Below are 24,808 nucleotides of genomic sequence, written 5' to 3'. Positions count from 1 at the left end.
AACAAATTCATTTGCACCTCTTGCATTGCAACATGGTTTTGCCAAGGTTCAAAGTTCCTTTTTTTTTTTTTTTTGTTTCCTTAATGAATTGGGCCCTTTATGTTCAATAGTGTTAAAAGCGGTCTCATTTAAATAGCCTTTTAAAATGGTCTGTTATAGCTACAGTGCTCTTTTTGAGCCCTTTACTACCAGTTTTTGTACTTTATTATACATTTTATTTTGTAATTTTATGATGTCATTTATTATACATTGTGCCTCTGTTTATTTTCTGGCTTGCCTTTTATTGTATCAGTGACAGTGGGAGTGAGCACTCTCTGAGCAGAGCTCCCTTAGGTCTGACGTTAGAAGATCTTGAGCAGCCCAGTCACTGTGAGCCCAGGGAGAGTCTTCCTAAACAAAGGAACATGTTGTCACTAAATGGAGGGGATTCCCTAAGGAGAGCTCGAGATAAGGTGTGTCATTCCCTTCTTGCCACACAGTTAACTCTTAGGGGATATATTTACCAAGTGTCAGTTATGTAAAAACCGATGATACTCTGCCGTTTGCCGTCATTTTTTTCCAACAGCAATTTTATTAAAGACCAAACTCGATGGCCTTTGTCCTTAATAAAACAGCAGAGTATCATCAGTTTTACATAACTAGCACTTGATAAATGCACCCCTTGATGTACTGTACCTACCTCTGAATTAAATATATTAAGGCTTGGAAACTGTTACTTAACATTGGGTCATAATATTGATAATAATTTGGATAACCACTAACATGACAGTTTAATAACACACAAACCAGACATATAGGGGGGGTGGGGATTCTATTAGTTGCGAAGTGTCTCACGGACATTCCAGAAAAAACTTTGCAGCGGAGCGAGGAAAAATGAACGGAGATTTCTACCATAATTGCCGGCAATGTGCTCGGCGTGATGTTCGCGCGCCACATCGCCAGCAATTGAATTCCCCCCATAATATCCCTTGATGCTAGAAAACAGATGTTATACACATAGCAAACAATTCCTTATTGAGCAGAGACTTGTATCATAACACACTCGGTTCCAGCACAATCCTCACCATTTATTTATATAGCGCCACCAATTCCGCAGCGATGTACAGAGAATATTTGTCATTCACATCAGTCTCTGCCCTTTTGGAGCTTACATAGCTAGATTTACTAAGCTGCGGATTTGAAAAAGTGGGGATGTTGCCTATAGCATCCAATCAGATTCTAGCTTTCATTTATTTAGTGCTTTCTACAAAATGACAGCTAGAATCTGATTGGTTGCTATAGGCAACATCCCCACTTTTTCAATCCCGCAGCTTAGTAAATCTAGCCCCACAGTCTAAATTCCCTATCACACACACACACTAGTGGTAATTTTGATAGCAGCCAATTAACCTACCAGTATATTTTTGGAGTGTGGGAGGAAATCGAAGCACCCGGAGGAAACCCACGTAAACACAGGGAGAGCATACAAGCTTCACACAGATAAGGCCATGGTCGGGAATCAAACTCATGACCCCAGTGCTGTGAGGCAGAAGTGCTAACCACTAAGCCCCGTGCTGCCCTGTAATGTCTGATACGTGCTATTACTAACAAGTGCATTTAAAATATTATAAACAGCGTCTCTTGTATGGGATCAGCAAAGGTTCACTCTTGGGACCACTAACAGTACAATATTTTAAAGAGCTCATTAAACAAACTTAGAAGGTGCTCTCTCAATAGCAACATGCAAGTCATGTCATAAATCATCTCTAATAAAAGTGTCATTTGGATTTTAGCTGTTGTATTTCCAATTTAGATTTCATTCAAGGATTGGCATTAAATATAATAGTCAAATATAATTTTTCTCTTGTGTTTTTATATTGTTTTAAGATTGACTCACTGAGGAACCCTGAGCAAGAAAACAAGAAGTTGGGAGAGAAACTGAATTCTCTTTGGGAGCAAAATGCATCTTTGACCTCACAAAACCACTCTCTTCTGAGTAAACTAGAATCTGTGCAATTGGAACTTGCAAAATCCAAATCAAAGGTATTTCTCTAAATTACTTTTGATGTTATTTTGTTAAACTGCAATATGCTAGGTAAGAAAATATTTATATCGGTGATTCACCAAATTTACGTTTTAGGATTCTGACCACTATTGAATCCTATTACAAAATATTCAGCTGAATACCAAACCAAATGCCAACATTAGGGCTGGTTTCAGATGGAAGCTGTTGAAGGCGGAATTATTTATTTATTGTCTAAAGAAGTGACATATTCTGAAGATGATCAACAAGAGGAATAATTTGGAACTACTTGTTTTGAAAAGTTATACTGAAACTCCTCCATAGGAAACTCTGGGATTATGTCAGACAAAAGCTTCCAACTTGCTGGCTTATGTTGCTTAATTTTATTGATTGTAGTATGCAAATGAGAGGGATGGTAGAGATTGACAAGCACTGTGCTAGTGTAACGAATGGTAGCCCAAAGCCTCTGCATTGTATACATACAGCATCCTCTACAAAATTCCTTATTTGATGTAGATTCTCTATAAGGTACAGGGCTATTGGTTATGAACGCTTTGATGCTATGGTCACATAGCTTTAAACATAGTGCACCTTATGTACTAAAATGTCGAACAATGTTGATTCTGTTAATCAGAAGTTAGCAAGATTTTACTGACATGTATTTTCATTATTATCTATTTATAAATACAACAATTTTAACAGTTACTACTAAATACAATGCTCCCTCTATATGATGATCCTTTCATAACACCACCTTTCCTTACCACCTGCTATAGTCTCATACATTCAAACATATTTATTCCATTATATGCCATCTTTTATAATGCATTCCTTGCTATAGCACCAGTTTTCTATTGAAAGCTGATGTTTGTAAAGTGGGAGGTAGCAAAATAACAAACTTAGAAGTTACTGAGGACAGTTAAAGTTGCTAGTCTTAGAGAGATACAGTGTAAAAATAGTTACCAAGGAGGAGAGAGAGGTGTCTTTAAAGAGGCAGGTGTTTAGGTATCAGTTAAAGTTAAGCTGAAGTGAGTTTGATAGGGCTATAGAGAGGTCCACAGCGATGTAGCTGCGTGGGAGAAGTCCTGCAGCCATGCACAAAGTGGGTTATGAGAGGGGGAATAACATTAAGAGTTTACTAGAGTATTATAGATGGTAAATGGGTATTTATGGGTGAATTAAACATGTAGGTGGAATAGTCTTGTCACTAACAGGCCAGTAACAAGCAGGTTTCAGTATTTGAGGAAGGACATTATAAGGATCTGGTGATATTTGGCGTGAAGAAGGGACATATTCTGAAGATGGAAGAATTTGGAATTACTTGTTTGTGTATGTATTTTTTAAGTTAATAGGTATTGAAACACTGTTTATCAGGTGCGTTTTTACGGGTCTGCTCTTGGAACTCGCACGTCTAGACTTCCCGAGCTTCAGGAACAGATCGTGAGCTTGAAAGCAGAATCTGAAGTTCAGGAGAAAGCTCTGAGGTAACATGTTTGTGCTATTTTTGTATTGTGATTATATATATATGTTGAAGCATGCTTCCTTCAGGTAGTTTTGTTGCAGTAATAATGTAATTATGTATACATTTATCATACAACTTCTATTCCATGGATATTCTAACTCCAGTTTCTTACTGATTGTTTCTTAGAATTGCCGAAGATAAACTACTGGAAAGTCACTGTATAATGGCTGAAAAAGAACAAATCTTGCAAAAATTCCGAGAGGAAGTGAAAAAAATGAAAGGGGAGTTATGTGAATCTAACAAGCTATGTAAAAGGTGAGACATAAATACTAAAACGATTTTGATATTTCTTAGTAACAAGGTAAGGCTACTTTAAGCAATCACAAATCTTACCAAAAATTTTCGGACCAAAATCTATGAACATTATATGTACATTTATTTGAAAGAAGGGCCACTATTTATATGTAATTCTCTAAATTGGGCCATGTTATTATGTTGTGGCTGAGCATTTTCCATGTTTGCTACCCTTTATGGCTATGGTTGAAAAAAAAACACTATTGTTAACCTGCAAACCAGAGATAAAATGAGATGCACACATTTCCTAAAATTGCTACAATCTGGTTAGTCATTCCCCCATGCAGATGACCAATAACTCTTTAAATAAGTTTCTTAAAGGAACATTGAATCTAAAATCTAATTTGTTTTACATGAAAGAGGGTCTCATCATCATAATTATCGTTTATTTGTAAGGCGCCACAAATTCCACAGCATTGTACAGCAAGGGTATATCAATATAAAACAAATACAGTAATAATAAATAAATACAATAACTTGACATAAAAAACATAATACAGCAATACATGTAGCTAACATAGTATATAGCACAATACAGAATAGCATATGTAGTGTATAATGTAGCAGAGACATACAAACATAACCAATAGACAGGATAGAGAGGGTATAGAGGACCCTGCTCGTGAGCTTACGTTCTATATCAGGGCTGGCCACCCTGTAGCTCTCTCAGGTGTTGTGAAACTACAAGTCCCAGCATGCTTTGCCAGTCGATATCTGGCAGGGCATGCTGGGACTGCGTTATTGGCCAGGCCTGTATCTAAAGGCTCTATAAGCATTCACTTTTTCTACAATTTGAGGTCTGTTGACTATAATGTAATTTAACATTAAACATTTTAATTGTTTTATGTAAGAGTTCAATGCTAACAAATGTGATTCTTCTCATAGAGCTGAAAGACAGAGAAACGAGGCACTGCTTAATGCTGAAGAATTGACTCGAGCTTTCCAACAATACAAAAAAAATGTTGCAGAGAAGTTAGAAAGGGTAAGATATAGTAAGTTACATATAATGTTTACTTGCCACTGAAGTGGTATTTTTGTTTACATCACTTGTTTGCGCTGCAAGCCCCTATGCACCTAATTGTGTCTTGGAAAGTTTATATTTTGATTATTACTGACAAGATATTTATGTTGTCAATTATAGTGTCCTCACTCAAATCTAATTATGTTAGTATTATGTCTTTATTTCAGCTATTTACATTTCTTACGTGTTCAAACCTGTTAATGTACTGTACATTACAGGGGAACTTATTATTCATTCATTTTTTAAAGTTCCATCATATCAGCGCTATGCAATGAGGGAATTTTACACAATAGCGTAATGTAATAGAAGGTTATGGGAGTTTGGGTCAAATTAATTTAGATTCTAAAATGTGTAGGAAACTGTTAGGAGCCACGGGCAGCGCCGCAACTCACCTCTGACTCCGCCTGGCGTCCCAGCCATCTCCATGACGACCGGGACGTCACTGCCTTTAGTTGTTCCGACCGTTACAGAGCAGCCGGGCGCGCTTCTTCAAGCCTGCGGGCTGATTGATTTAGCCACTATTAATCAGTCCACTCCTGAGTGTTATTACAGGGCAAAGCCCTGATTGGCCAGCATTAGTATTTAAGGCGGGGAGGGTTTAGCCTCCCTGCCGGTTATAGCGCTTACTTACCAGTTTGCTGACCTGCTCCTGTCTTGTCTGTTGGACCCAGTTCCTGTGGATACTCTGCTATTGTATCTCCTGTTGTGACCTTCTGCCTGTACTTTGGACCCTGCCTGTTTGCCCGTGGCCCTGACCCTTTGGCCTGTACCTTGGACTCTGTTTCTTTGCCTGTGACCCTGACCCTTGGCGTGTTTACTGACTATTCTGCTTGCTTGTGACCCTTGACCTCGGCTGCCGTCTGACTCACCGCTGCCTTCTATTCAGCCTCCTGCCCTGCCGCTACGGGCCTGTATTACCAACTCACACTACGTCTGGAGTTAAGTCCTGGGGGCATCTGAGTGCCGGTGAGCGTATAAAGCTCTACGGGAAAGGAGTCTGCAATAGGTGAAGACCTCCGCCATCTGGTTAACAGAAACACAGAGCTTTAGGTGGGGCAATTCTGCCAGCAGCCAGTGGCCAATGAAATAGATGAGTAAGTGTGAGGTTAGAAGTAGATATGGGGCACTCTATTCAATGTGAGTTGCCTCGCATGTCATTTATTCCCTCCGAATGCTGGGGGAGCTATACATTTCCGTTACTCCTGAAACCATGAGCAAAAATGAACATAAACAAGCTTTATTTCCAGTTGTGACTAGCATTGCGAATCCCAGAACTGAACAGCTCCCCCAGCATTTGGCAAATGACGTGCTGAATTATATCGCCCCCAATGAGAGTTGGAGGTTGAGGAAATGGAACTTCTAGGGACACTTGTTGATTTTTAGTTTTAGAGATAATTGAATGAGATGAGTAAGCAAGTTCCATAAATGTGGAGAAATCTTGCAGTTGTAAGGCTAGGTACACACTGGAGCATCTTCATCCAATAATCGGGCAAATCAGTCGATATCCGACCATTTGATCATATATCGTGTGAGTGTGTATACCTACACGATGATCCAAAGTCGTCCCAAAGTGCCAGTCATCGTTTCATTTGGTTGGTAGTACTGTTTAATGACCAATCACCTTCCGATCCTGCAGTATGTATGCACTTGCAGTCATGGCCAAAAGTTTTGAGAATGACACAAATATTGGCTTTCACACAGTTTGCTGCCTCAGTGTTTTTAGACCTTTTTGACAGATGTTGCTATGATATACTGAAGTAAATTTACAAGCATTTCATAAGTGTCAAAGGCTTTTATTAACAATTACATTAAGTTTATGCAAAGAGTCAATATTTGCAGCGTTGACCCTTTTTTTTGAAGACCTCTGCAATTCACCCTGGCATGCTGCCAATCACCTTCTGGGCCACATACTGACTGATGGCCACTCATTCTTGCCTAATCAATGCTTGGAGTTTGTCAGAAAATGTTGGTTTTTGTTTGTCCACCCGCCTCTTGTGGATTGACCACAAGTTCTCAATGGGATTAAGGTCTGGGGAGTTTCCTGGCCATGGACCCAAAAGTTCGTTGTTTTGATGCCAGAGCCACTTTTGCCTTATGGCAAGGTGCTCCATCATGTTTGAAAAGGCATCAGTGTAATTCTTCTGTTTGCAGCGTCTTGTATCATCTAATACACTGACAGTGCACAGACACAGCAGCACTCAGACACACTGACGTACCTCAAACAGCTCCGCTCACTTGCCGACAAGTGTCAACTCAAATGACAAATGAAGAGCACCTATCGTTATAAAATCAATATAGTGTGTACATGGGAATCGGCATGCTGATAGGGACTTTTTTTTTTTTTTCTTTTTTCTGTCGTTGCTAAAATTGGTGAAACTATTGCATCTGGATAATTTTCTTGCAGTCTGTAGCTAGCCTTTGTGGGGAGAGGCAATAATAAGTAAAGAGGTTAGTAGAAGAGGGTGAGAGTTCATCTTTAATGCTAAATATTTTGTGTGTTTGTTTTAGATTCAGGCAGAAGGAGAGCTGCTTAACAAGAACTTCCAATACTGTGAAAAAGAGCGTCTGGAATCACAGGAAAAATGTACAAAGCTGGAAACCGAACTTGGAAATGCGAGAGAGCATTTAAGGTACAATCATGCTGGTAGCAGTCAGCATTACTGCCAGATATCGGTGACCGTTTGTAGCAATTTCAGTGAACTGTAGTGGAAAAATATAGATTTATTGCTACAGATAGAATATATTTGAAATACTTTCTTTTCCCACTCTAGGAACTTGATATCTGAAAAGACTGATGAACAAGAGAAGCAGAAATGTAATGAAATGAAAAATACAGAGCTTATATCACTTCTCACCCAGTCTAATCAGAGAGTTCTCAGACTTGAGAGTGAACTTGAAAATAAAGAGAAAGTGCTTGAAGAAAACAGAAGCCTTGTACATGAGACTAAGGAATTAAAACAGCGCCTGGCTGAAATCGAAGACCTCAAGAAAATTATACCATGTGGGTCTGAGTCTGGTGGCGTCAGGCCAGTGTCACAATTAAAGGTAAAACCAATTCACGATTTGTGGAGTAAGAACAGGCATGGGGTTAGTTTTCCTGGCCAACTGCTTTCTGTTATCTAGAATCTATCTCCTTTCAGAGTTCTACTGTCCATCTAAATAAGATTTGAGGGTAAATGTATCAAGCTGAGATTTTTTTCAGCGATTTCAAATTGCTCGAGATCACCAGCGATTTTATGCGCACAGTCACCATATGTATTCACCTGTGATTTTGACATTCCAAAATCCGATCACTGGCGATGTGTGTCGATTTTAAAACACCTAGCAGGGTTTAGTCAACCTTGCCGGCGATTCAGCAGAGGCAGAACCTCGCCGGCGATTGAGCTTAAGAAAAAAAAAAAGCATGTTGTTAGAGCTATCTGGCCATTCTTAACGTTACAGGAGGCACAATACATGTTTTAATTATGAGGGTAATCATGATTTCTTGTTTAGAGAGGGCTAAACTTATTATTATAAGTGTTGCCACATCAGAAAATCACATCAGACTGAAATTTGGCCCACTAATTTATTTATAAAATAATTTGGCCACGTAAGATAATTAATTAATAGTTTTGCCCCTCTAAACAACAAATCATGATTACCCTCTTCATTAAAACTTGTATTATGCCTTCTGTTATATTAACATTGGCCAGCAGTGGAAAGTTGATGTGTTTGCTAATCTTGTCTAGCCAAAGCATTGTGTTGATTCTGGCGTTTTTTCACAGCAATCTTGGGCGAGTTTACAAAATCCCAGCTTCAGACATATAGTGACGAGGATTTGTAGCATGTCGATTTTGGTTACCTCACTTTACTGGCGATTTACGATCAACTCGCACTTCCACACATTGTCGGCACAAAAAGGCAGATCACAGCTTGATACATTTTGCCCTTGATATGCTCTCCCTGGGTCTTGACCCGATATTTTCCGCTCCGTGGCTGACAGGTGGCCTCGGATTCCTTAGCGATAGAACTCGCTTGTCTACATTTCCTACATTTTTCAATCTCCAAACCTCCCAAAAATTTTTGGGGTATTTAAAAGAATATAATGCTAGCAGTGCAGGTATTTCTAGCTTAATGTTGGCTGTTCACATAATTTCTCTCACATTCAGCTCTTCAGAATTGGTCAGTCTATACCAGTGTTGGCTAACCTATGACACTCCAGGTATTGTGAAACTACAAAGCCCAGCATGCTTTGTCAATATATAACAGCTTATTGCTGGAAGGGTATGCTGGGACTTGTAGTTTCACAACACCTGGAGTGTCACAGGTTAGCCAACACTGATCTATACTCTGCACATATTTGTGCTGTATAATAAGTATTATGTAGTCACAACAAGCACTGTTTATCTCAGTGCTGTTATCTTGGTGGTTTCAGCTCTCTCTGATTCTACTCATAAGTGATATTCTGCAGTTGGTTACATTGTCTGTAATTGTATTGATATATCTAACAAATACACCTAACCTTCTAATGAGAGGTCTTCACACGTGTATTTTATGCTGTTTTGTTGTTAACATTATCTTTTTATGTACTTGGAATCACAGTATCACCAGACAACTCTTCAGTTTAAAAAAGATAATGTTTTGGAAGATGTAAACAAATCTGATCTGGATGACAGCAGATTGCTCATCATGGAACTAAGGTACCTCTATATATACACATGTAAACTGTGCTAAACCTGCAGATGTAGTTATGAAAACAAATGGAGACTCGTTTTACTTGTCTTTTAGGGCACAACTGTCGGTGAAAGAAGCAGAAAATAGAGAAGTTCAAGCTAAGCTTTTGAGTGCATATAGCGGGGACGCACTTGATTCAGAACCAGTAAAATTAAGCTTCCAGCAAATAGGTAATTGTGCTATATTTATGTGAATATTTCCCTGCACCAATCTTTTATAATTTACTTAATCAGGAGGTTTGACCAGCAGTTACAATTCTTAACATCCTATAGTAGTTTGTAGAGTTTCCTTGATACCATTTTTTTCTTTGCAACTTTCATTTGAACTTTATCCACGTTAAAATAAAGTATATTTGTGTGTGTATGTATGTATGTGTGTATTGTTATGTTCATTTCATCGCTACCAATGTGATTATTGTGGTTCCAACGCACAAAGAGATGTAATTGCAAAACATAGCAGGATTTACAGCAAGCCATTATGACGCATAAAAAGGTATAACAATAACACAAAGTATAAAAACCGAATACATTACATTTTCGCTAGCGCTTCACCTGGGCCCAGGTCCATGTAGTCTGCAGTCAGGGAGGTAGAGGATTTACAATGACCCAGTAGCTTGCTTATATGCAGTCTCAGTTAACAAAAATCACTGATTATGTCACTATGTACACAGATAACAATTAGAGAGGTCTTCATTGGTCCAGGGTTAACGATGCTCCAGTTGTCTGCTGGTCATAGGTCTGTTCATTTGATCATCAACAAAGGGTGGGGGAGCTATTTCCCTCAGCTGTTGTCTACATGTCTTCCCACCAAATAACCAGTTTAAACTGACCCAAAAGCAAAATACTTTTGAGTACTAATCTCATATTGCTTATAACTTGCGACCGCTAGATGCGATCAATACTTGTCGAAACTGGGTTAATGCAGGTGAAATAAGCTTTAATATGAGACTAAATTCTTTACCTTTTAGGGGACCTGAACCATTAATACCTTTTGCTACTATTATTATTATTATCTTTAACTTATAAGGCGCCACAAAGGGTCCGCAGCGCCGTACATTACATATGCAGAAAACAGAGAACCAAGATACAACATGATACAGAAAGAACACAAATATATACAAACACAGGTAACAAGGTAAAGCAAATCGGATTATTTCTAGGACAGATAGTGAAAATGATGGTAGAAATCAGTGAGAAGTAGGCCGAAGCTTAGGAAAACAGGGCTAGGGAAGCAGGCCAAGAGGTACAGAGGGTGATGGAATAGTAGAAGGAGCACACAAGGAAAGAGGGCCCTGCTCCTGAGAGCTTACATCCTAAAGGGAAGGGGGAGACACAAATAGGGTGGTACTAACTGGGGGAGAGAGCCAGGACAAGGGAGTTAGGAGGAGGACTGATAGACTTGAATAAAGAAATGAGTCTTAAGGGCACGCTTGTATGAATAATCTCTAAAACATATTACTGCGACTGTAAATGTGTGTTGTCAATCCGTGCGATTGTGTCATTACATGTGGCGTACCGATCGCAATCGCACGGTAAAACAATATTAGTCAATCTAGTTTACTTCATCCAATAATTTGACTTTCACAGTGTGTGTGTGTGTGTGTGTATATATATTATGAACACTGCAAACTACACCTCCCACCGTGCAGCAGGAGAAGGCTCACATGACACTCTGGTCCTAATTGGCTTTGAAGTATCAGGTGACAGATGGAGCGATTTAGCATAGCAGCTACTCGGCTCCACCACAGCACAAAGCAGGGTGGAGAGTAGAAGCATGGTGGACAGATAAGAAAACCCTTCAGGTTGCAATTACCTACAGACACACAGGTGGGAGCCCACATCATAGCCCTAATTATCCATGCTGTGTCATATCCTCTCCTGCCTAGGTTCTGATCCTGTCTGCACTACCGTTAGCGGGTACATTATGTTCAAGTGAAATAAAAGTACAGTACAAAATTAATCACAAGTTATTAGCCATGTTTAATTTTTTCCCTTTTATCTAAATCACAATTAATTGTAAACTATTACAATCAGTTTTATCATTATCAAGATGTATATATTGGTTATAATTGCTGCTAAGGTAAAAATTAATTTACAACCATTACGATAATTGGCCTGAAAAAGTGCCTGTTGCAGGCTTATGGCAGTAAGGTTTTGTTTTGTTTTTTATTTTATTTATTCCAAAATCAAGCGTTTGGTAACCACCCCTCTAGAAATCCTTTGTTTGCCCCTGTACAGGACATTGTAGTGAAAACCAAGTTAGAAGAGGAAATACAAATCTATTTTGTGACTGACAGAGATCTTTCTGCCAAATGTATGGTAAAAGGCTTTCTTATTACCCATAGTGCCTGGCTTATCTGTAAGGTGCACAATAATTACCATGGGCATCTCCAGAATACATTTCCAATAGCTGTTGCAAGATAATATGAGTTCAGCAATAAATATTTCAGGTTGCTGGTGAAATGAAGCGCAGAAATAAGTCTATGCTTTCTACCATTTATTATATAGCACAAGGTTTTAGAGACTACCAAGAGCAGTTTTGACTAACCTGTGACACTCCAGGTGTTTGTGAAACTACAAGTCCCAGCATACCCTTCCAGCAATAAGCTGCTATATATTGGCAAAGCATGCTGGGACTTGTAGTTTCACAACACCTGGAGTGTCACAGGTTAGCCAACACTGAGCTAGCGTGTTAAATTCATACCGTTTTTGGAGAAGGAGCAGGTCTCCCCACAGGAGGATATATCAGAGGCCAGGTTAAGTTCCTGGATAAAGGAGAAACATTCTGGAAAGAATACTTGTAGGACAAGAGTTTAATACTTGTCCCATATTGGTTTTGAATTGTTGAATATTTTCATTTCACTACAGAAGCAGAGAAATACCTGCATCTAGAGACTGTAGGCAAACAGTTAGAAGCAGAGAATGAGAGACTGACTGACGCCATGAAAGAACTGCAGAGGAAGCTTGGTAAAGCTCAAGCTGAAACTACCAAAACCAAACTCTCTATGGCGCAGAGAACCAATCAGTTTCAGCTCATCCAGGAAGAGCTGCTGGAGAAAGCTTCCAAAACAACCAAACTAGAGCAGGAAGTAAGTAGTAAGTAGTAAGTAGTAAGTATAGATCATACATACATCACTCATGTATGTCACAATAGCCGTCCTGAAATCTAATGTATTTATCCGCAAGTACTTATATAAATAGTGTATATGTGTGTAAATGTATATATGTGTGTGTGTGTGTGTATATGTATATATATATATATATATATATATATGTGTGTGTGTGTGTATATATATATATATATATATATATATATATATATATATATATATATATATATATATATATATATATGTGTGTGTGTGTATATATATATATATATATATATATATATATATATATATATATGTGTGTGTGTATATATATATATATATATATATATATATATATTACACGCACACACATATATTACACACACACACACACACATTATACACACACACAGTTTTATTATAGAATGCTGGTTGGCAAGGGACAAGAGGAGCACTGGGACTGCATTGTGGGTGCTGGACATGTAATGGTCATACATGCAATTTTTATAACCTTGACATCTCAAACAATTTTAATTGTATCAAAGGAAAAACCATCTAAATACTTCACTTAATAATTCCCAGTATTGCATATTGCAAACTAGTAAGATACATGCATTCATTGTGCACATGCTGTTGGCATCATTTGTGTAAAAGGTAAGTCCACCTATATTTGTGAGAAGCCTCCTTCCTTTTTTTTATCTTTTTTATTCTTTTTTACCATATGGTCAGTCCAAAAAACTCTTTCAAATCTGTATATTGCTAGAAAATGTATGAATGTGTCATTTAAAAACACTACTTGGATGCCTTTGCTCTCAATGCCAGTAGCTAATCCAATACAATATGGCAGCTACCACGTACAGTAAATGCCAAGCTGTGACCTATGCACATATATTTTGCTTTCTGTGATCTTCCACAAAGTAAATCCTTGTTATAAGGTATATGTTTTGGGCCTCATTTAGTATGTAGTAAATCAGTCTAGAAGGTGCAATTCAGAAAAAACATGTTTATAATAGGTTAAAATCAAGATAAAGGAAGTATGTAGTGACAAATGTGTTACCTCTCCTCTGCCTGGCTGAGGAAGACAGGTTTCACTTGGCAAACAGCAGAAGCCATTATAATAATTATTATTGTTTATTTAGCGCCAATCATATAATGCCGCCTCCCTTTCCCATTGGTACTTCCCATCTAAATTCCCTAACACATACACACGTCCATTTTGACAAGACAGTTCACCTACTCTTATGTGGGACTGTGGGAGGAAACCCGCTCAAACACAGGGAGAACATACAAACTCCACACAGATAGGGCTCTGGGCGGAATCAAACTCATGACCCCAGCGCATTGCTAACCACTGTGCCACCTTGGTTCACATTACAGCCTAGACCGTGTTACATGTCAGTGCAGCGGGGATGTTACAATGTAAATAGTTAATGTACCCTGTGACATTTTACGTACAGTATTTTTAGAAACTTATAGAAATACTGTGATTTTGGAAATATATTTGCAGATGACAAAGAAATCTTTGAAAATGACCTCGCTCCAGAGACTGTTGGAAGAGAAGACTCAGGCTTACGCGTCCGCTGCAGATAGGAATGCAGAGCTAGAACAGGAGCTCATGGTAAATCTTATTTTCTGCCGACAGATGCTTTTTGTGAAAAATAATTGTACTTTCAGAAAGAAAGGGTCATTTATTTATGCCTAGTGTCACCATTTTCATCAATCTGACCACCATAGTACTTGCCGGAAGTATTGGGTTTTCATGATATTTTTTCATATTTTCCAGGATTTTAAATCTCAAATACATCACTTGGAAGAAAGCATTAGTAAAGAACACAGAGAGGTGCATTTGGCATTTGAAAAATCTAAAAATATCCACCTCATTCAGCACAATGAACTCTTGAAACAGATTGAGCAGGTAAGATCATCAGACGGGTCATTGTAAATGATGAGATTAATCTGAAAGTGTCTTTGTCATAATAGCTTCATGTAATGTTATATCAGAATGAATACTTGGCTAACACAGCCAGCTCTGCTTCCTCTTAGCTAGGTGCAGTCAATCAGGGAAAGGCTGGTAACATTTGGCCTTGAGTCAGGTTCCAGTAAGTGGTTCATAGTTCAGCAGCCCTTTCCCAGCATTCAGTGCGTCCTTTACAGCACATAACCAAGAATCTCGTTGAACCTGAAAATTATTTAAAAATAGTTGATGCATTCCATTGATAACACCAGATCCTCTAGTTTTAAATTCTCCTTTATGAAAGAACCAATTGCATTAAATGAAACCTTGATCATTACATCTAATTATGACCAGTCATATTGCTAGCATTATTTGTGTATTCTATCTTGTTATCTGTGTGTAAATATAGACACATCATATTCTGTATATTTCTCTGTCCTCCACTTTGGGGACACTGCTAGCTGGGGCTATAGAGTGCTGCCACTTAGTTTGAATACTTGGAAGCTGTTTATAACAGAAGCTCCTCCCCTTTTATACCCCTCCACCAACTGCTTCTCATTTTTCTTATAGTGGTGTTCTCTGAGAACACTGCTTAGTCTCTGAAGCGGGTCTTTAGGCACTGCTTCTTCTACCACCTCCACATCCAGATGGTAAGACTCTCACTGAGGTCACCTGGTCATCTGTGTTTGATCAGTAACCGGGGACCCGATTATCATCATTGCTGAGCGATTCCATTCTCTTTGCATTCTGTTCAACAGTCTGCACTCTGGGAGCTATGGCATCTGACATTACAGCCCCAGTCTATTCTTATTACAGACTGAGACAGGGCTTACATTGATCACCCCTGGTTGCTGCGTCCTGCATTAGAAGCACAGTGTAGGACCTGCGGTGACCGGGGTGAGGTGGGGGATACTATTGATTTTAACCCCACACAATAGGCAAAAAAGGCAGTGGAACCTGTCCTATCAGGACAATGTCATGTTTGTACTGGGCCAGTGGGAGCAGGTGCTTATCTTCAGCACTTGTCACCGCCTCCTAACTAGATTAGATGTATCAACTTTCACATTTTGTATTAAAAACTGCATTTCATCTAAGATGCTGGCGCTGGTCTTTGGAGTGTGTGCTTCAGTGATTGTATTGTCAGTTTTCCTGTCAATGTACTAAATTTGTGTATTGTTGAATTTTCCATTGTTTGTTTCTGCACCAGGGCTTTCCCCATTCCGCTGTTGTGTAGTTGCAATTTATATTTACAATAGTATTTAGTTATTGTCTGTAAGTTCACTTTCCTTTTTTTAGACTGGGTTCTACAGCTATTCTTCCTGTTGTTCATCTGCTATCCTGTCAGATAAGGGATACAGTTCCAAATGTAAGTCTGCTAGAGGAAAATCCGTTCTATACTTTACCTGCTCCAAATACCAGGCAAAATTACCTAATGGATGGGGGAGTCTTGTGAGGCTGAGGACCACGGTTCAATCACGACTGGGGGTGGGATACAGTCGAAATGGCGGAACCGGCCTGGGTGAAGTTGACAGCCCAATCCATCGCAGAGCTAAGCTGCTCGCCATGTTTCCTCAGGAGGTAAGTGACAGAGGTCCTCCTGTCCCCCCTCAGGGCCCAAGCAGCTTATCCCCATTCATGGTGTTTTCCCAGGGGTCACCAGAAGCAGTGGTACAGGAACTATCTTGGAAATATCTGTTCAGGTGTAAGTGTCCTGTTCACTGGAGAGAATACTTCGATCTTCTTCAGCTCAGGAGCCTTGCAAGTGCCATGGCTCAGCCCAGGTTCAGTCTTTTGGGGTCTCCGAATCTGAATTTTCTTTTGAGGATGAAGGTGAGATCGCAGACTGCTCAGATTTTGGGGACCAAACAAAGGTTGGTTCCGCAAACAGACAGCGCAGCGGTGAGCTAGTATTAACTATACGACCCTTAATATTCAGGACCTTGAGAAACTGGAAGCTCCGGAGTTTTCTTTATTTAAGAAGATAAAGCGCTACACAATTTATTTTCTCTCTTCTCTCCGATTATCTGAGCTTTTGAGAGAAGCCTGGTAAAAATGTGACAGGAAGTTTCAAGTTCCTTGCAAGTTTCAGGTTAACTATTCCCTCCCTGAGGATTACAATGAGACGTTCCACCCAAGGTGGCTGCCCCCAATTGCACTTCCTTCCAAATTTCTCTGCAGTTCCGATTCCAAATGCTACTTCTTTAAATGACGGCGTAGATTGGTTGGAAGTGCGAGTTTATTTTAAGATCCATTTTTGTTGGATTCTTGGTGAATGCCTTTATGGTCCTGTTGAACAGTCCACTGATTTATCGTTTCCCACTGATTGCCATGCTAGCTCAGGTATTAAAGGAGGCCTAGAGGGTGGGTGTCCATTAATTTATAGCCAAGGTAACTCAAGTAATTCTAGACTTACCTTGGCAGACTGTAAAGGCAAGGCTGTTGAAGCCATGATCCATAGGGGGAAGGGTCTTTCAGAGGGGGTCATTCAAACCATGTTTAAAGCCAGTTTCTGCAAAAAACTACCACAGAGTGCGGATTGCTTGCATTTCTTGGTCAGAGGTAAATGTGTACACACTGCTTCCTTTAACTTGGCGCTCCTCCTGTCCTCCTTGCAGAATGGTCTGGACAGCTACCTTGGACTAGCTTCCCTTAAGGTCCAGGTTTCAACCCTGTCATTAATTTCAAAAGAAATTGGGTATTATTCTGTAAATTCATATGTCCTTGCAAGGGGTTCTACATGTCCAGCCACCTTACGTTCCAGCTCATTAAGACCTAAATTTGGTTCTCTCAGCCCTGCAGCAAACACTGTTTGAGCCTTTTAGATTCGGTTGATTTCATACCTTACATGAAAAGTCACAATCTTACTGGACATTCCCTGAGCAAAAAGAGTAGCTGCATTGGCCGCCCTATCTTGAAGGTCACCAATTCTTTTTTTTTTTTTTTTTTATAGCATACCGAACCTTCCTTCCAACCCAAGGTGGTGTCAAAATTTCACTTGAACTAAGACGTTGTTATACCCGCTCTAGACCAGAACTCATCCTCGGGAGGTTAAGTCACTGCAGAGAGGTTGACCAGTGACAAAAGAATACATTGCCAGATGGATTAAGGTTATGATTTGGCAGGCCTATATTTCTGCAGGGAAGCCTCTTCCTGAGAATGTTACAGCTCATTCTATGCGTAACCTGTCTTCCGTCCATACTTCTGCAAAATTCTACTTGTTAAATGTATTTGTATCCAAAGAATCTAGCTGTGGACAAAAAGTTTTGCGCACAGCTGCACCTGAGCGTACACTCCCCTAGGGGCAGTTTTGGAACATCCCCAAGGTAGCAGTGTCCCCCAAAGTGGAATAAAGAGACAGAGGATTTTTATACTTGCATTAAATCAATTTTCCGGACTCCATTTTTGGGGACACTGCATTCCTGTCCCTTTTACACTCTGTTTTCTTGATTCAGTTTCGTTTCCATTAGAAAATGGTAATTGTTTGTTTGGTTCTTCTGTTCTATCCATTGGCGCTTTGTTATTATTATTATTATTATTATTATTATTATTTATTTATATAGCACCACTAATTCCGCAGTGCTGTACAGAGAACTTACTCACATCAGTCCCTGCCCCATTAGTGCTTACAGTCTAAATTCCCCAATACACACACACAGACAGACACACAGACTAGGGTCAATTTGTTAGCAGCCTATTAACCTACCAGTATGTTTTTGGAGTGTGGGAGGAAACCGGAGCACCCGGAGGAAACCCACACATACATGGGGAGAACATACAAACTCCACACAGATAAGGCCATGTTTGGGAATTGAACTCATGACCCCAGTGCTGTGAAGCAGAAGTGCTAACCACTTAGCCACCGTGCTGCCCCGTGCTGTTTTGTTAGTTTAAAAAAAAAAAAAAAGAGAAACTTTTGGTGGAGGGGGGAGAGCTTCACTTTCAAACAGTTTTCAAGAATTCATACTAAGTTCCCTCAAATGGAATTAGAAAAATGGATTTAACGCAAGCAAAAAAATCCTCTTATTTGTAACATAGTCTGCATTAAACTCCTATCACCGTGCTACCTTTACCACAGTTACTTGATGCCACTGTCCTGCAGTTATGACCTTTAGAGTAGCAGAAACATGAAATGACTAATAACATGTTTGTTTAAGGTATTTTAAAATAATATATAATTAAAGGCTAATTATCTTAAACTATACGCCTATCAAATTGTTATTTATTTAATGAAAAGTCATACATAGTTTATTTATTTTGGCAAATACAGAGTGTACCTGATGTCAGCATTGTACTGAGCATTTATTCATGTTGCCAGGTAAAAGCATCGCTGTTCATGAGGCCAGTGGTGTAACACTCAGGCTTCAAAGTCCCAATTCCAGCATCCTCACACTCTCATCCCAAAACCATATATACTGTATGTGATTGAGGGTGGAGAGGTCAAGTCGTTGGAGCATGCACTATAGTGTTTTTATGGCATGGGCCCTTGCAGACACAACATGGTTAATGTATGCCAGTGTGGGAGATTGCTGTCATTAGCACGTCACTCCTGTGATGTCACGTGGCTTTAGCTCTCAGTGTGAATAGTCTTCTGATAGATGTATTGATAAAGGAGCAGCGCAGGAGCCTTATGCACTCATTCCCGTACAGCCATTCCAGGTCCCAGCACTGAGACCTGATGTTACTTATTTTGCTCACCTTCCCTCATGTTAGTAATGTGATCTCTATTTTTGATGTTTTGATACTTGCAGCTCCAGTGTCAGCTGGAAATGAAGAACCTTCAAGTAGCTGAACATGAGTTTACCATAAAGACCCTGCAAGAAGACACTGTATCAACACAGCAGCAGCTTGAATCTCTGGATAACTTGCTGATAGAGACAAGAAGGGTACATTCAGTATCTCTTTTCCAGGCTGTGACATTATATTGTTGAGCTAGGCTAGGTACACACTAGAGGATTTACAGCCAATTCACGGGCCAATCACCTAATAAATGACCGCTCAGCCACATACTGCATTAGTGTGTATACTTACACGATGAACAACAGTCGTTCCAAAGTGCAGATTGTAGTTCCATTTGGTTGGTCATAGTGGTTAATAATCTTCCGATCTTGTATTGTGTATGCATTCATGATCATGATCTCCATAGAGTCTTCAGAGTAATGTTTTTTTCAGCCGATGCCGGCAATGAACATGTCCTGGGGACTAAATGTAGAGAGTGCTGTAGATGGAATAATTTGCTCGTTCCGAGACTGAATATTTAGTTTCAGAGTCACAGAAGCTAATGACATGTGGATAGCTATAACAAGGTGGTTAATCAGTGTGACAGGAATGTGCTATCATTTTCTAAACGACTATAGGACCAGTTGAAGAGCACAGATCTGAAAGTAAACCGTCTGTAGTGTGCCCGACCGGTCGTAGGTACAATCGTTGTAGATAAAAGATTGGTCGGAAACTTCTCCAGTGTGTATCTAGCCTTAGGGTTTGATTCAATAAATGGCCAAAAACTGTAACCACATTTTTCACAACTTAACTGTACATCTGTCCCTCTGTAACACTGAAGGAATATATATATCTTGTTGTTCTCATGGAGCACTGGACGTTGGACCTCCTCCTACTTTCCAGACATAAGACATCCAATCAAAGGAAAACATAATGGGAATCCATAATTACTCCCCAGTGCTCCACGACACCATGCCAAGAATCAACTTTCTCCTAAGTGGAGAACCTTTGTGTTTGTAGCGCACATGAGTAAAGCAGATATGTGAATTGTAGCTATATATATATATATATATTTGTTCTTGTTGTTATTTTTTACATATTAGGAGCACACAACATTCACTTACACCAGGGTTTCCCAAACCCAGTCCTCAGGGCTCCCCAACAGTGCAGGTTTTCCATATCTCCTTGCTGGAGCACAGGTGTATTCATTACTGACTGACACATTGTAACAGATCCACAGGTGGTCCTAATTATGTCACATGTGATCCGGAAAACCTGCCCTGTTGGGGAGCCCTGAGGACTGGGTTTGGGAAACCCTGACTTACATTGATTGTGCAACAATTTGGCATAAGCAGATTGTAATTATGAATATGAGTAAAGGACATAATGCAATGGGATCTACCAGCAGTGTACATTTATCATATATGTAGCTGTTTGAGTGGTAGGATAAATGTATTCTTAACATCACAAATAGCATAATAAATTTGTAATATTTTATTACAGTTCTTCTCAATAATTATTATTATACATTATTTTTGTTTTTTGGCAAGTTTATTCTTCTAAAGTCTCTGTTGCCTAATTAAAGAAATGTAATCCTTTGCCCTTCACTGATTTTTCTGCACTCTGTGTCTTCACAGTTCATCCTCACCTTTCTCATTACTATTTCTCATTCTGCCTTATTGTCTATTATTACTGACGTGTGTCTCTTTTATATAAAGGAAATGGACCTTCAAACAAAAATTACAGCAGATGCAATGAAAGTACTTGAGAAGCAAGTGGAGGATGAAACTGCAAAGGTGAGTTATGTATATACAGTAGTGTACTGTAGAAATAACACCATATTCATATTTGCAGCACATTACTGCCCCTTGTGGCAGCTATCAGATGTTTTCATGTTGTGTGAACTCAATAAGTTGATCCTAATTGTATGTATCTGATTTACAGGTGAGACAGCTTGAAACAGCCCTAGTGGTATGCAAAGAAGAACTGGGGTTGTATTTACAACAGCTAGAAGACAACAGGAAACACTTTGAAAATCAGGTCAAGAAAAAAGCAGAAGAGGTAAATATTATTAAAATGATCACATGATTTACTTTCGGTTGTTATGAGTACATTGAATTCATGTGTTTCTTGCTACCTGAGTTGTGAATCAAATCTACATAATTTTTGCATTAATTATGTATAGTATTTGTTTAGAAAAAACATTTTTATTATTAAACACAATTTTTATATTTCACATTTGACTGTTGGGTGTTTATGGTTTTTTTGGTTTTTTTTCTTTATTTCACTTTAACTCGGCAGGGCAAGCAGTATTTCCTCTCTTGCCCATAAAAAAATGCTAATCATCTATAATAAAAACACGATACTACCCAAAACTAAATGTTTTTGTTTTTGGTGTCATTCAAAGAGTTAACATAAAAGATTGTACTTACTGTCGATTCTCAGTTTGGCAGAAACACCATGTGACCGTTACAGCAGTCATGGACCAATCTCTGCACTCCTTTGTCCTCTTACAACTCAGCCTGTTTGAAACAGTCAGAGTGGATGTTGATGCCAGTGGAAAGTTCACAGCGTTTAAAACAGTCTGAGCAGTAAGAGGAGAGGTGAGGGTAATTTTGGGACCAAAACAGCCATTGGGGTCCTTTCTGATCTGACAGCTTATCCACAGAAAGTACAAGTTTATTTTTATTTTTTTTAAATTAACTCATTGGGTGCTAACAAACTTAATTTCTTGTTTTGCTAAGATTTGTTCTTTAAATTGTATTTGCAGAATAATATTTTACTGTATATTTAAGAAATAAATATACTAGATATAAACCCAACTTACATGGCTGTAAAGTATCTTCAAAGATCCCCCACATGTTCAGCTCTCTGTATGTATACGTGTCTCCCCTTACAAGAATACTTGTTACTTGTTGCCTATTCAGTAACTGACTAGAAGGAATACGTAGAAGGTTGTTACATCTAATCATTGTTCTTTTGCAATCCTTCAAGGTTCTGCTTTTGCAAAAGGAAATCAAATTAAAGACTCAAAGCCTTCAGGACACCAATGAAGAAAATCTGCTTTTGCAGCAAACCCTTCAACAGCAGCAGCAGATGTTACAGCAGGGGAACGCACGTATCGGGGACCTAGAGGAAACCCAGGGAGAGCTAGAGAAACAGGTGCATTACTTGTCCTCATGAAGCCTTTGTTGTCACTTGTATCACACTGCTTCATTCTGGTACTTTTAAAATGGGTTAAGAAGAGAAAGCTTCAGGTAGTCCGCTGCTACAAGAAGAGTTCACTATGGATTACTACAGTATGAATAGTGTGAGCCAAGAGCTTAAATAGGAAATAAAGTTGTTATTTTAGATTAAAATTTATCAAAGGCTAAGTTGATTGAACATGAAAGAACTGGGGGTAAATGTATCAAGCTGCGAGTTACTGGCGGGTTTGAGAAGTGTAGATGTTGCCTATAGCAACCAATCAGATTCTAGGTGTCATTTTGTAGAATGTACTAAATAAATAACTAGAATGTGATTGGTTGCTATAGGCAACATCTCCACTTTTTAAACCCGCTGGAAATCCTGCAGCTTGATAACTTCAGGGGGTAAATTTTTCATATGTAATTAAATATGTCCACCTATATGCAGCAGGTGGCCATGTTAGGAGGGAGGTACTTCTGTAACTAAACAATGCCTCAGACTATATGTGCAGAAATGTGCTGTACGCATTGGTTAATTCATGGGAAAGACCAGTCATGGCAACACAGCACAAATGACAGTAGTCTCAGCTGTTAGAATTCCACCAGATCCCATTAGGACACAGTCTGTAATGGAGTGTGGCTGAAATACTGTATTTTGTATTAGAGCTGCAGTGCAAAGTCATTTTAATACTGAACAATGAATATTACTTTCTTGTTTCATATTTGGAAACATCTATTTCGGGTTTAGTGGTCCTCTAACCTTAATATATATCTAACCTCTAACCTTAATATATATATTTATTTCAACAATTGTAAAAATAGTACACACCATAAAATGTATAAACAATGTAAAATAATATCAATCAAACCTAAAATGTGTGATGGTTACATAAGCCGTAATCATCCATATATATGTAAACCCCACTAAAATAATACCATGACATTTAAATAAAAAAATGACTAGGTATGAACCCAAAACCATTAATAATAGAAATTCACTCAGCAGATGACAAGTGGCTGAATACAACACTGTCCCTCCTAAATGGTGTTATTAAGTATAGAAAGTGTTATATAAAGTTATATATATATATATCTCTATCTATCTACTATATAAAAGCCTAGTGGCATGTGTGGGGGGAAAAAAAAACCAAGCTGCAGCGCCACCTGCTGGGCAGAGTTATACACTGACCTATATATTTCTTGAAGGAGAAGTGACAGTTGGGAGTGGTTGGTGGTTGCCGGGGGTGACAGTGAGGAGTTTTTAACACCTTAAGTAGCTTGATGAAGGATGTGGCGATGAAGATGAAGGATGAGGTGATGGAGAAAAATGATGAGGTGGTGACATGTGGACAAAACCACGTTAAAAAAGGGCGCTTGCGTCGGGAAGTAACGCTCTTCCCCTGAGGAGGCCTGGGCTAGGCCCAAATGCATGACAAGAACCTTTTTAACACCTTAAGTAGCTTGATTTGACTAGAATGCATGAGTATCATGCACGGGTTAACGTGTGTGTGTGTGTGTGTGTGTGTGTGTATGTATGTATGTATGTGTGTATATATATATATATATATATATATATATATATATATATATATATATATATATGTATGTGTATGTATGTATGTATGTATGTATAGATTTTTTCAATGTGCTAGGTTAACGTTTACAAAAGACTTGGAAAAAAGTGTTGTAGAGCTTAGGAAATTGTCCCACAAATCTAGAGGACAACTTGACATTTTGGAGCGTATTTATTTAGATCCCTATAAAATGACCTTAAATTATAGTTGGCAGCAGTAAGTTTAAAGCTCTTGGCTAATTTCCTCTTGGTAGTCGTCCAGCCCTGCTTTGGAAAACATTGTTTATTGAATTATTCAAAGTAACTTGCTTGGACTTTTTTTATTATAGAGCAGGGCTTTGTACATTTTGAACTAGTCATCCACTTTAAAGTACTTTAACTGATCGTTTCACCATTACTGTAGGTGTCCAAACTGGAATTTAAACTTGAGAAACACAAATCAACTTCTCAAGGAGAAATAAGAGCAGCAGAGGGTAAACTTCAGGCAACCAATCAAGAGTTAGCTTGCAAATCTCATCAAGTTCATGAGTTAAGCAAAACTCTCAAGTAAGTGCGCAATATATGTGTGACGAAATGAGTTTGATAACACTTTAACAAGCCTGCCCCTCGTTTCTTGCATAATGTGGATTATAGCAAGTACTTTTTATAGCACTTGCTTTTGTTCCCCAGCGCAACAGAATACCACTGCAGTGACTAATTACATGTGGATAAGGGAACATTGTAGCTCATTGTAAATA

General features: G+C 38.9%; 1 protein-coding gene across 1 annotated transcript in view; it reads left to right on the top strand.

Moving 5' to 3' along the window:
- The first annotated feature begins 325 nt into the window (after positions 1-325).
- Positions 326-24,808, top strand: part of CCDC18 (coiled-coil domain containing 18) — a 43,216-nt gene continuing 18,733 nt past the window's right edge. The window contains exons 1-17 of the mRNA XM_075182357.1: positions 326-452; positions 1,867-2,022; positions 3,377-3,486; positions 3,651-3,779; positions 4,704-4,800; positions 7,348-7,469; positions 7,611-7,884; positions 9,421-9,518; positions 9,607-9,722; positions 12,420-12,640; positions 14,151-14,261; positions 14,427-14,558; positions 19,346-19,480; positions 21,032-21,109; positions 21,258-21,374; positions 22,308-22,475; positions 24,475-24,617. Of these exons, the coding sequence (XP_075038458.1) occupies positions 405-452; positions 1,867-2,022; positions 3,377-3,486; positions 3,651-3,779; positions 4,704-4,800; positions 7,348-7,469; positions 7,611-7,884; positions 9,421-9,518; positions 9,607-9,722; positions 12,420-12,640; positions 14,151-14,261; positions 14,427-14,558; positions 19,346-19,480; positions 21,032-21,109; positions 21,258-21,374; positions 22,308-22,475; positions 24,475-24,617 (2,255 nt within the window). The 5' untranslated portion in view covers positions 326-404. The remainder of the gene's footprint in view (positions 453-1,866; positions 2,023-3,376; positions 3,487-3,650; positions 3,780-4,703; positions 4,801-7,347; positions 7,470-7,610; positions 7,885-9,420; positions 9,519-9,606; positions 9,723-12,419; positions 12,641-14,150; positions 14,262-14,426; positions 14,559-19,345; positions 19,481-21,031; positions 21,110-21,257; positions 21,375-22,307; positions 22,476-24,474; positions 24,618-24,808) is intronic.

This window comes from Mixophyes fleayi, chromosome 8, assembly GCF_038048845.1.
Source record: "Mixophyes fleayi isolate aMixFle1 chromosome 8, aMixFle1.hap1, whole genome shotgun sequence".
Taxonomy (NCBI): domain Eukaryota; kingdom Metazoa; phylum Chordata; class Amphibia; order Anura; family Limnodynastidae; genus Mixophyes; species Mixophyes fleayi.
Note: the sequence above shows the minus strand (reverse complement) of the source record. Positions and strands in the feature narration are given on the sequence as shown.